The 13,077-nt window shown below is 46.5% G+C and overlaps 1 protein-coding gene across 1 annotated transcript in view; it reads left to right on the top strand.

Moving 5' to 3' along the window:
* WIPF2 (WAS/WASL interacting protein family member 2) overlaps window positions 1–13,077 on the top strand; it is a 66,654-nt gene that overhangs the window by 31,122 nt on the left and 22,455 nt on the right. The window contains exons 2-3 of the mRNA XM_037993630.2: window positions 3,644–3,775; window positions 12,578–12,710. Of these exons, the coding sequence (XP_037849558.2) occupies window positions 3,713–3,775; window positions 12,578–12,710 (196 nt within the window). The 5' untranslated portion in view covers window positions 3,644–3,712. The remainder of the gene's footprint in view (window positions 1–3,643; window positions 3,776–12,577; window positions 12,711–13,077) is intronic.

Genomic DNA, 13,077 nt, shown 5'->3' with positions numbered 1-13,077 from the left:
ACTTTGGAGTGGAATGGTCACAGTAAACCCAGGGGATTCAAAGAAAAGAAAGGTTTTTGTTTGTTTGTTTTTCTACTTCTTGTGTTTTCTTTATTTTAAATTCCTTTCCCTCACCTGGTGATAGATGTTCTGCTTATGATTTACTGTTTTTTGTTTTTTTGTTTTTTTGTTTTTTTTGAGATGGAGTCTCCCTCTGTCCCCCAGGCTGGAGTGCAGTGGTGCGATCTCAGCTCACTGCAAGCTCCGCCTCCCAGATTCATGCCATTCTCCTGCCTCAGCCTCCCGACTAGCTGGGACTACAGGCACCCGCCACAGCGCCTGGCTAATTTGTGTTTTTAGTAGAGACGGGATTTCACTGTGGTCTCGATCTCCTGACCTTGTGATCCGCCCGCCTCGGCCTCCCAAAGTGCTGGGATTACAGGCGTGAGCCACCGCGCCCGGCCATGATTTACTGTTTTGATCAATTTTTAAAGCCTCATATGTTAAACGACTGGCAAGGCAAGACTGCTCTTAGTTTTGAAAGCAGAAATGAGAAGGTATATCCCTTGGAGGGAATTTATCGGCTTATTTCTTGAAGTGAGTGCAGACACCGTTCCCCATGGGAACCACCTAGCCTGAGTGCTGTCCGGTTCTTTGTGGTTAGAGCAAATAGCTCTATTGGGCGGCCAGCCTATAGTGGCATCACACTGGCAGGAGTTGGGACTTTGAAGACTTTTACAGTCTCATTTCTGATCAAATTCTACTCTCCTGCAGTAGTTTTTGGTTTTATAGAACTTTTGGAAAAATTTCCCTTTCCTTTAATCATTCCCAGAGCATTGAGAGAAGTATTAAATTACTCCATTATTGACGGAGAGGTTTTAGTCACCCATGTAAGGAGTTCAGAACCAGGCCTTCCCAGTGAGCTGCCATGCTGGTTTGATTGTTTGTTTTGTTTTGTTTTTTGAGACAAAGTCTCACTCTGTTATCCAGGCTGGAGTGCAGTGGTGCGTTCTCGGCTCACTGCAACCTCCACCTCCCGGGTTCAAGCAGTTCTCCTGCCTGAGCCTTCCAGGTAACTGGGATTACAGGCGTGCGCAACCACGCCGGGCTAATTTTTGTATTTTTAGTAGAGATGGGATTTCACCATGTTGCCCAGACTGGTCTTGAACTCCTGGGCTCAAGCCATCTTCCTGTCTCGGCCTCCCAAAGTGTTGGGATTATAGGCATGAGCCACCACGCCTGGCCTCCTAATCTTATTAGTCACCTTGCTTAGAAGCAGTTCTTCCATGGATTGATTGGTGAGGTTGGTTACCCTCTTGAACCTTTCTTGTCATCTGTAAGTTGTACTCATGGTGACCATCTTATTTTGGCTTCCATTTTTTGGGGGGAGGGGGTCAAAAAATGGGATTTCCTTAAAATGGCTTTGTGGAGGTATTGTTCTTGAGTTCTGGTTTTAGTCTGATCTGTAAAATGAGGATTACTCACAAACTATAATAGAGGGACAACAAGTATATAGTTTTTGAGTGTTAAAGTGTTTGGTGACCTGATAAATGGCTATCAGATTCCAGGGATGTGACTATACCAGATGTTGGTAAAGTGTGGCCCATAAGTTAAATCTGGTCTACAGCCTGTTTTTTTATGGCCCATAAACTAAGAATGATTTTTCCTTTTTTTTTTGAGATGGAGTTTCACCCTGTTGCCCAGGCTGGAGGGCAGTAGCACGATCTTGGCTCAGTGCACCTCCGCCTCCTGGGTTCAGGCAATTCTGTTTCAGCCTCCTGAGTAGCTGGGACTACCGGCACACGTCGTCATGCCTGGCTAATTTTTGTATTTTTAGTAGACACAGGGTTTCACCATATTGGTCAGGCTGGTCTCGAACTCCTGACCTCGGGTGATTCACCCGCCCACCTCGGCCTCCCAAAGTGCTGGGATTACAGGCATGAGGCACCGCACCTGGCCTGATTTTTACATTTTTAAGAGATTATAAAAATCAAGAAAATGAGAAGATAAACTGCAGACTGGGAGAAAATACTACTCACAGAAGATATATCTGTTAATGGACTGTTATCCAGAATATACAAAGAGCTCTTAAAACTCAACAATAAAAAAGTAAAAACAATCCAATTAAAAATATGGGCCAGCCAGGCATGGTTGCTCACACCTGTAATCCCAGCTGGGAGGCTGAAGTGAGATGATTGCTTGAGGCCAGGAGTTGGAGACAAGCCTGGGCAATATAGTGAGCACCTATCTCTGATTTTTTTTTTTTTTTTGAGACAGAGTTTCGCTGTTGTTGCCTGGGCTGGAGTGCAGTGGCGCGATCTCAGCTCACCCCAACAACCTCTGCCTCCCAGGTTCAGGTGATTCTCCTGCCTCAGCCTCCGCAGTAGCTGGGATTACAGGCATGCGCCACCACACCCAGTTAATTTTGTATTTTTAGTAGAGACAGGGTTTCTCCATGTTGGTCAGGCTGGTCTTGAACTCCCAATCTCAGGTCATCTGCCCGCCTTGGCCTCCTAAAGTCCTGGGATTACAGGCGTGAGCCACCGTGCCCGGCCTAAATATATTTATTTATTTATTTATTCTTTTTTTTTTTTTTTTTTTTTGAGACGGAGTCTCGTTCTGTTGCCCAGGCGGGAGTGCAGTGGCTGGATCTCAGCTCACTGCAAGCTCCACCTCTGGCTTTACACCATTCTCCTGCCTCAGCCTCCCGAGTAGCTGGGACTACAGGCGCCCGCCACCTCGCCTGGCTAATTTTTTGTATTTTTTAGTAGAGACGGGGTTTCACCGTGTTGGCTAGGATGGTCTCGATCTCCTGACCTTGTGATCTGCCTGTCTCGGCCTCCCAAAGTGCTGGGATTATAGGCTTGAGCCACCGCGCCCGGCCCTAAATTTGTTTGTTTATTTATTTATTTTTTGAGACGGAGTCTCGCTCTGTTGCCCAGGCTGGAGTGCAGTGGCCGGATCTCAGCTCACTGCAAGCTCTGCCTCCTGGGTTTACGCCATTCTCCTGCCTCAGCCTCCCGAGTAGCTGGGACTACAGGCGCCCGCCACCTTGCCCGGCTAATTTTTTGTATTTTTAGTAGAGACAGGGTTTCACTGTGTCAGCCAGGATGGTCTCGATCTCCTGACTTCGTGATCCACCCGCCTCAGCCTCCCAGAGTGCTGGGATTACAGGCGTAAGCCACCATGCCCGGCCCGAAAAATTTTTTTTAATTAGGTGGGCATAATGGCGTGTGCCTGTAGTCCCAGCTAATCGAGAGGCTGAGGTGGGAGGATTGCTGGAGCTCAGGAGTTCTAGGCTGTAGTGAGCCGTGATTGTGCCACTGTGCTTCAGCCTGGGGGCAATGGAGAGAAACCCAGTCTCTTTAAAAAAAAAAAAAAAAAAAAGGACAGAAGTCCTGGACACCTTACCAGAGAAGAAAAACAGATGACAAGTAAGCATATGAAAAGCATATGAAAAGATGTTCAGCATCATAAGTCATTAGGAAATTGCAAATTAAAACAATTGATTTAAACAGATTTGCCAGGCTCTGGACTGTATCACAGTGGAACTAGAAGATGAAGTGTTCAGTCTCTTTCAGTTGTCATGCCCAGTTCTCTTGTTCTCCTGGGCACTTGTATCTAATGGTAAAGCTGTTGTTATGAATTTCTGTTTCATTTGCAGGTATATGAATGACCTAAAGCTACAAATAAAGACGGAGAGAGAACAGTGCCAACTGGGAGCAGGGCAAGAATGCCAATTCCTCCTCCCCCGCCACCCCCACCTGGCCCTCCTCCACCTCCCACGTTTCATCAGGTAGGTAGTCCTTCCATCAGGCTATCTCAAAACCTTCGAGTAAATAGGTTGATGGTACTCACATATTATTATTATTTTTTAACCCCTTTTGGTTAAAATTTCTAGATTTTCCTACCCGTAGCATTCCTATTCTTTAATTCTGTTTTTAACATTCCAGATTGTTATTCATAGTATTAAAGGATACATAGGGCTTCCTTGTACAAGACGTAGTGTATAATCAATGACATGTGGTATAGGAAGGTGGAGAACAAACAAGTCCATCTTCTTCAGCTGGTTCTGATTCCTGAGATGTCCTCTTAGGACCATAATGGCATATCTGGTTTCCTTGTCCTAGTTCACTCTAAATGGAGATTTGGACAGGTGGCATTGGAGTAGGAGCTAGTGTTTTCCCCTAAAACTATTTGCTGTATAAAAGTTAGTTTGTTGTTTCTTTGGCATTTTTGAGAAAAAAGTGGCGAGGAACCTTTTTTTTTTTTTTTTTGGAGACAGTCTCGCTCTGTTGCCTAGGCTGGCGTGCAGTGGTACGGTCTCGGCTCACTGCAACCTCCACCTCCTAGGTTCAAGAGATTCTCCTGCCTCACCTCCTAAGTAGCTGGGATTACAGGCATGCGCCACCACACCCGGCTGATTTTTGTATTTTTAGTAGAGATGGGATTTCACCATGTTGGCCAGGCTGGTCTTGAACTCATGACCTCGTGATCCTCCCGCCTCGGCCTCCCAAAGTGCTGGGTTTGCAGGCGTGAGCCCCCGCACTCAGCCTGAGGATTCTTAGTGGTTGTCTCTTGATACCACTTCATCATCTTTTCTATTCAAAATCAGTTCATTTTAAAGCCAAGTCCATCAAGTCCAACACCTTATCAAGAAGGAAAGGAGTTTTTGAAATGTGTTGGTTCGAAGACTGAAAGATTCAATAATAGGAAAAAAAGCAATGTGGTTTTTGAACCAAACAGGAAGCTACTTTAACCATACCTGGATTGTGATACCTGGTTTCACATGAGAAAGAGGGAACCTGAGGCCAGGCGCGGTGGCTCACACCTGTAATCCCAACACTTTGGGAGGCTGAGATAGGCGAATTGCTTGAGGTCAGGAGTTCACAACCAGCCTGGCCAACATGGTGAAGTCCTGTTTCTGCTAAAAATACAAAAATTAGCTAGGTGTGGTGGCAGGTGCATGTAATCCCAGCCACTCAGGAGGCTGAAGCAGGAGAATTGCTTGAACCCAGGAGGTGGAGGTTGTAGTGAGCTGAGATCACGCCACACTCTGGCCTGGGTGACAGAGCGAGACTTCGTCTCAGGAAAAAAAAGGGCGGGGGGGTGCTGGGCACAGTGGTTCATGCCTGTAATCCCAGCACTTTGGGAGGCCGAGGCGGGCGGATCACGAGGTCAGGAGATTGAGACTGTTCTGGCTAACACAGTGAAACCCCGTCTCTACGAAAAAATACAAAAAATTAGCCGGGCGTGGTGGCAGGCTCCTGTAGTCCCAGCTACTTGGAAGGCTCAGGCAGGAGAATGGCGTGAACCTGGGAGGCAGAGCTTGCAGTGAGCGGATATCATGCCACTGCTTTCCAGCGTGGGCGACAGAACGAGACTCTGTCTCTTTTGTTGTTTGTTTGTTTGTTTGTTTTTTTCCTTTTTGTGGAGAATGAGGTCTCGCTATATTACCCAGGCAGGTCTCGAACTCTTGGGCTCAAGCTATCCTCCCGCCTCTGCCTCCCTGAGAGCTGGGATTACAGGCGTGAGCCACCGCGCCCGGTGAGACTCCGTCTCAAAAAAAAAAAAAAAGGAACCAAAGGAACCTGTATGCATTCTATTTTTGTAAAATTTGGAAGTAAAAGTAACTTCAGAGAAGAATAGGCCACGGGTGTGTGTATGCGTGCATGCATAGGTGTGTATGTGTGTTTATGTGTATATGTTAAGTGTTTAACAGTTGAGAAATTGTACCCTGAAGAGGAAAAGTGACTTGCCTATCTAATTTGTTTCAGAACTACAACTAGAGTTCAGGTTTACCCACTTCTGTTTGTTTTCATAGCCTGTAGTTTTTAGACATTTTGTTTTAATAATATGTATGAACCGCCTTTTAGATGAAGTTTTGTGTGGAAGCCCAATAAATGAAGTAGATAAAAGCATGGCTTGGCCGGGCATGGTGGCTCACACCTGTAGTCCCAGCACTCTGGGAGGCCAAGGCGGGTCGATCAGTTGACGTCCGAAGTTTGAGACCAGCCTGGCCAACACGGCGAAACCCCATCTCTACTCCCATCTGTACTGAAAAGACAAAAATTAGCTGAGTGTGGTGGTTGGGAGCCAGTAATCCCAGCTGCTTGGGAGGCTGAGGCAGGTGAATCACTTGAACTCTAGAGGCAGAGATTGCACCCAGCACTTTGGGAGGCCGAGATGAGCAGATCACAAGGTCAGGAGATCGAGACATCCTGGCCAACGTGGTGAAACCCCATCTCTACTAAAAATACAAAAATTAGCTGTGCGCGGTGGCATTTGCCTGTAATCCCAGCTACTCGAGAGGCTGAGGCAGGAGAATCGCTTGAACTAGGGAGTCAGACGTTGCAGTGAGCTGAGATCACGCCGCTGCACTCCAGCCTGGGTGACAGAGTGAGACTCTGTCTGAAAAAAATAAAGCAGAGCTTGTATGGTTATAGTCGGGGTAGAAAGAGGAGGCAGTCAATGAAGGCTTTTAGGTAGGTGGTGATACTTGAGCTGAGTCTTAAACCATGAGTAGAGCTTAGCCAGAAAGAAAGGAGGGAGGGAGGGCACTTGAAGCTGAGGAAACAGCATGTGGAAAGATACTGATTTGGTATTAATTAATGAATGAATGAGACAGGGTCTCACTCTGTTGCCTAGGCTGGAGTGCAGTGGTTGTGATCATAACTCACTGCAGCCTCTAATTCCTGGGCTCAGTGATCCGCTTGCCTCAGCCTCCTAAGTAGAGGGGACTACATGTGCATGACACTGCTTGTAGCTAATTTAAAAAAAATTTTTTTTAGGCTGGGTGCAGTGGCTCATGCCTGTAATCCCAGCACTTGAAACTTTGTCTCCAAAAAAAAAAAAATTTTTTTTTTTTTTTGGTAAATGCAGAGTCTCACTTTGTTGCCTAGACTGGTCTTGAACTCCTGGCTTCAAGTGATCCTCTTGCCTGGACCTCCCAAAGTGCTGGGATTACAGGTGTGGGCCACTGTGCTGGCCTCGTGCTGATTTGTAAGAAAGCATATAGAGGTTTAGATTATTGCTTGAGGGGATGTGGTAGCAGATGCAGCTGGAAATGTAAGCTGAGGGTTTAGATTTTTCTTCTGACCATCATGAGGAGTTGTTGAAATATTTTCAGCAGCAAGAGTAACCTGTTTTTGCACCTTTCCAATACAGTCTGGGGGACTGGGGTTGGGGTCGAGCCTGGAGACAGAGGCCTGTTGCCTTTGAAAATTTAGGTCTAAGGCTGGGCACAGTGGCGCATGCCTGTAATCCCAGCACTGTGGCAGGCTGAGGCGGGCGAATCACCTGAGGTCGGGAGTTCAGGACCAGCCTGGCCAACATAATGACAGCCCATCTCTATAAAAATACAAAAAAAGTTAGCCGGGCATGATGGTGGGTGCCTATAATCCCAGCTACCAGGGAGGCTAAGTTGGGAGAATCACTTGAACCCAGGAGGTGGAGGTTGTAGTGAGTGGAGATCGCACTATTACACTCCTGCCTGGGCAACAGAGCAAGACTCCATCCCAGAAAAAAAAAAAAAGAAAAAGAAAAAGAAAATTTAGGTCTAAACTAAAGCTATCAGCATGGATAGTGGAGTCGAGATATTTAGAGGGGGGCCGGACACGGTGGCTCATGCCTATAATCCTAGCACTTTGGGAGGCCGAGGCAAGCGGATCATGAGGTCAGGAGATCGAGACCATCCTGGCTAAGACGGTGAAACCCCGTCTCTACTAAAAATAGAAAAAATTAGCTGGGCATGGTGGTGGGCACCTGTAGTCCCAGCCACTCAGAGGCTGAGTCAGGAGAATGGCGTGAACCCAGGAGGCGGAGCTTGCAGTGAGTCGAGATTGCACCACTACACTCCAGCCTGGGCAACAGAGCGAGACTCCATGTAAAAAAAAAAATTATTTAGAGGCCAGGTGTGGTGGCTCACGCCTGTAATCCCAGCACTTTGGGAGACTGAGGCGGATGGATCACAAGGTCAGGAGTTTGAGACCAGCCTGGCCAACATAGTGAAACCCTGTCTCTACTAAAAATACAAAAGTTAGCCAGTCAGAGTGAGACTGTGTCTCAAAAAAAAAAAAAGATATTCAGAAAGTGAAATCTTTTTTCTTTTTTTTTTTTTTGTGAGACAGGATCTCACTGTCACCCAGGCTGGAGTACAGTGGCGTGATCTCAGCCCACTGCAGCCTCCGCCTCCCGGGTTCAAATGATTCTCATGCCTCAGCCACACGAGTGGCTGGGACTTCAGGTGTTCACCACTATGTCCAGCTAACTTTTGTATTTTTAGTACAGACGGGGTTTCACCAAGTTGGCCAGGCTTGTCTTGAACTCATGACCTCAGATGATCCACCTACCTCAGTTTCCCAGTATTGGGATTACAAGTGTGAGCCACCACACCAGGTCATATGTATTGTTTTTCAAAATGTTTTACTTGACGAGGCCAGGTGCAGTGGCCACACTTTGGGAGGCCAAGGCAGGTGGATCACCTGAGGTCAGGAGTTTGAGACCAGCCTGGCCAACATGACGAAACCCCATCTCTTCTAAAAATACAAAAAAAAAGTAGCCATGTGTGGTGGCATACGCCTGTTGTCGCAGCTCTTTGGGAGGCTGAGGCACTAGAATCTCTCGAATCTGGGAGGCAGAGCTTGCAGTGAGCCGAGATCACACCACTGCACTCTGGCCTGAGCAAGAGAGGGAGAGTCTGTCTCCAAAAAAAAAAAAAAAAAGATTGTGTCAAACATTATTGCTATAAAAAGATATTTACTTTTAAATATTTGAGAGCTTAATTGGCATTCCATTGTATGCTTATATTATCATTGTTCCTTTTGATTTAGCTTTTAGATTATTTTCAGTTTTATGCCATTAGAAATAGTTTATTGCCATTATTAGCATCTTTGTGCACTTGTCCAGTTGTTTTTTTTTTTTTTTTTTTGAGACAGAGTCTCGCTCTGTCGCCCAGGCTGGAGTGGAGTGCAATGGCCGGATCTCAGCTCACTGCAAGCTCCGCCTCCTGAGTTTACGCCATTCTCCTGTCTCAGCCTCCCGAGTAGCTGGGACTACAGGCGCCCGCCACCTCGCCCGGCTATTTGTTTTTTGTATTTTTTAGTAGAGATGGGATTTCACCGTGTTAGCCAGGATGGTCTCAATCTCCCAACCTCCCGATCCACCCGTCTCGGCCTCCCAAAGTGCTGGGATTACAGGCTTGAGCCACCATGCCTGGCCTGTCCAGTTGTTGTCTTAAAATGAATTCCTAGAAGTAGAATTCTTGTGCCACACATTTTCAAGCCTTTTTTTTTTTGAGACGGAGTTTCGCTCTTGTCGCCTAGAGTGCGATGGCACGATCTCAGCTCAGTGCAACCTCTGCCTCTCGGGTTCAAGCGAGTCTCCTGCCTTAGCCTCCCAAGTAGCTGGAACTACAGGCGTGTGCCACTATGCTTGGCTAATTTTATATTTTTAGTAGAGACAGGGTTACATTATGTTGGCCAGGCTGGTCTCAAACTCCTGACCTCAGGTGATCTGCCTGCCTGGGCCTCCTAAAGTGCTGGGATTGCAGGCATGAGCCACTGCACCTGGCCTGGACATTTTTAAGGCTTTTGATACATATTGTTAAATTGCTTTCTAGAAAGATTATACCAATTTATCTTACCCTAGGTAGTATAAAAATTCCCTTTTCCCTGAATCCTTACGACTACCATAGAGTAGTTATTCATCCTGTGCATTTATTTTTCATTTTTAAATTTTATTTACTTATTTATTTATTTTTTGAAACAGAGTCTTGCTCTGTCAGCCAGGCTAGAGTACGGTGGTGTGATCTCGCCTCACTGCAACCTCTGCCTCCCAGGTTCAAACGATTCTTCTGCCTCAGCCTCCCAAGTAGCTGAGATTACAGGCATGCACCACCATGCCAGGCTGATTTTTCTATTTTTAGTATAGACGGGGTTTCGCCATGTTGGCCAGGCTGGTCTCGAACTCCTGACCTCATAATCCACCCACCTCGGTCTCCAAAAGTGCTGGGATTACGGGTGTGAGCCACCACGCCCGGCCCATCCTGTGCATTTTTTGAGCTTCCTCTCTGTGCCAGGCACTCTGCAGCAGTGAACGGTGGTTCCTGCCTTCATGAACCCTGCCTTCAGTAAGTTTTTACAGTCTCTTTAGTAAAAAAAAAAATTTTTTTTTTTTTTTGAGGCGGAGTCTCGCTCTGTCACCCAGGCTGGAGTGCAGTGGTGCGATCTCAGCTTACTGCAACCTCCGCCTCCCAGGTTCAAGCAAATCTCCTACCTCAACCTCCTGAGTAGCTGGGACTGCAGGTGCATGCCACCACACCTGGCTAATTTTTGTGTTTTTAATAGAGACGGGGTTTCAGCATGTTGGCCAGGATGGTCTCGGTCTCCTGACCTCTTGATCTACCGCCTTGGCCTCCCAAAGTGCTGGGATTGTAGGCGTGAGCCACCATGCCTGGCCTTCTGATTTTAACCTTTACCAGTTGGTAGTTACTATGTTTTAACTTGCATCTTTTTTTTTATTTTTATTTTTTGAGATGGAGCTTTGTTCTTGTTGCCTAGGCTGGAGTGCAATGTTGGGATCTTGGCTCACCGCAGCCTTTGCCTCCTGGGTTCAAGCAATTCTCCTGGCTCAGCCTTCCAAGTAACTGGGATTACAGGCCTGTGCCACCATGCCAGGCTAATTTTTGTATTTTTAGTAAAGACGGGGTTTCTCCATGTTGGTCAGGCTGGTCCTGAACTCCCAACCTCAGGTGATCCACCTGCCTCGGCCTCCCAAAGTGTTGGAATTACAGGCATGAGCCACTGCGCCCGGCCGCATGCATGAATTTTTTTTTTTTTTTTTTTTTTTTTAAATCTTGAAGCGATGTCTCACTCTGTCACCAGGCTGGAGTTCAGTGGCATGATCTCGGCTTACTTCAATCTCTGCCTCCCAGGTTCAAGTGATTCTCCTGCCTCAGCCTCCTGAGTAGCTGGGATTACAGGCACGTGCCACCGCACCTGGCTAATTTTTTTATATTTTTAGTAGAGATGGGGTTTCACCATGTTGGCCAGGATGGTCTCGATCTCTCAACCTCACAATCCGCCCACCTCAGCCTCCCAAAGTACTGGGATTACAGGCATGAGCCACTGCGCCTGGCCGCATGCATCATTTTTTATACTGCAGTGTATGAAGCTCAGGTCAGAGGCGTGAGGACGAGATACACATATTTAAGATTTGGGGAGTTATGGTGGCAATCAAGCCCTGGGACGGGGTGGGTGTGCCCAGGAGCATTTGAATAGAGGCTGAGGATAGAACTCTGGGAAATGAGGTTTAAGAGGTAAGTGGAAGATGAAGAACCTGAAAAGAACCATGTTGTTGAAAGGTTACAAAAATTAGCCAGATGTGGTGGCATGTACCTGTAGTTCCAGCTACTGGGGAGGCTGAAGTGAGAGGATCACTTGGGCCTGGGAAATTGAGGCTGCAGTGAGCAGTGATCGTGCCACTGCACTCCAGCCTGGATGACAGAATAAGACCCTGTCTCAAAAAAAAAAAAAAAAAAAACAAAAACGAAAAAAGCAATCAGAGAATAGAAAACGCCTGGGGCTTTGAGACAATCAGAGCATTCAAATCTTGGCTGTTTTTTTATTAATGATGTGACATTACCTTTATTTCCTCATCTTTGGAATGAGAATAATATAGTTTACTTTATAACTTTATTTAGAGGTTAAATTGAAGTAACAGGGAGACAGTAGGGTATGTTAGTTGAGATAGGATATGAGTTTTTAGTGTCACTGTTGGAGTTTGGACTCTTGTTTTATCGTTTATTAGTTGCATGACCTTAGATAGCTATTCAGCGTCTGGCCCACCCTTTCCAAATGGCAACACTGATAATAATACCTTTCTCATGGAAAGGTTTCGAGATTTAAATCAGCTAAGGCAAATATTGTGCTTACCACAGTGCGTAAGTCATAGTAGGGACTCACTAAATTTTGCCTTGATGGTGATGATACGCATTAACGTACATACACAGTGTCTCACATCCAGACTATCACAAAGATAACTAAGTATTACTGCAGGCCTCCCATCAGAAGCTTCTGAATAAGAAGGAAATGGAGCTCCTTCACAGAAGATAGAACAGGAGGGAAAAAACTGAAAAGGATGATGCACATTGATATTGCTCTTTGGCATATATATCTAATGACGTTAGACAGATATTTCAAGGAATCCCGTTTGCTTTAAGTCATTTATCCCAAGCTTGTGATAAAGGGAACTTTTTTTTTTTTTCTTGCAGACGCATTCTCGCCCTGTTGCCCAGGCTGGAGTGCAGTGGTGTGATCTCGGCTCACTGCAACCTCCAACTCCTGGGTTCAAGCGATTCTCCTGTCTCAGCCTCCCGAGTAGCTGGGATTACAGCATGTGCCACCATGCCTGGCTAATTTTTTGTATTTTTAGTAGAGACGGGGTTTCACCATGTTGGCCAGGATGGTCTCGAACTCTTGACCTCAAGTGATCCACCTGCCTTGGCCTCCCAAAGTGTTGGGATTACAGGTGTGAGCCACTGCACCTGGCCGATAAAGGGAACTATTTAGGGTGAACTTACATTTCTCTTATCCTCCAGGCAAACACAGAGCAGCCCAAGCTGAGTAGAGATGAGCAGCGGGGCCGAGGCGCCCTCTTACAGGACATTTGCAAAGGGACCAAGCTGAAGAAGGTGACCAACATTAATGATCGGAGTGCTCCCATCCTCGAGAGTGAGTCTCAGCTTCATTTCCTAGTGAACCGGCAGGATCCCAGGAGTGACTTGAAGACTTGGCTATGTTGTTATTTTTATTGGGGCTTGAGTGGGAGAGTTTTGTCCTGGGATGTGCTTTGGCGCTCTTCTTATTCTTCTGAACCTTAGAAGTTTCTTCTTGACTCTTGGAGAGCATCTGAGGTTTAAGGTTACCATCTCACTGGGCGTGGTGGCTCATGCCTGTAAGCCAAACATTTCGGGAGTCAAGGTGGAAAGATTGCATGAGCCTAGAAGTTCGAGGCTGCAGTGAGCTGTGATTACGTCACTGCACTACTGCACTCCAGCCTGGGCAACAGAGCAAGACTCTGTCTCTCAAAAAGGAAAAG

This window comes from Chlorocebus sabaeus, chromosome 16 (assembly GCF_047675955.1).
Source record: "Chlorocebus sabaeus isolate Y175 chromosome 16, mChlSab1.0.hap1, whole genome shotgun sequence".
NCBI lineage: Eukaryota > Metazoa > Chordata > Mammalia > Primates > Cercopithecidae > Chlorocebus > Chlorocebus sabaeus.
This window is presented reverse-complemented; position numbering and strand designations above follow the sequence as displayed.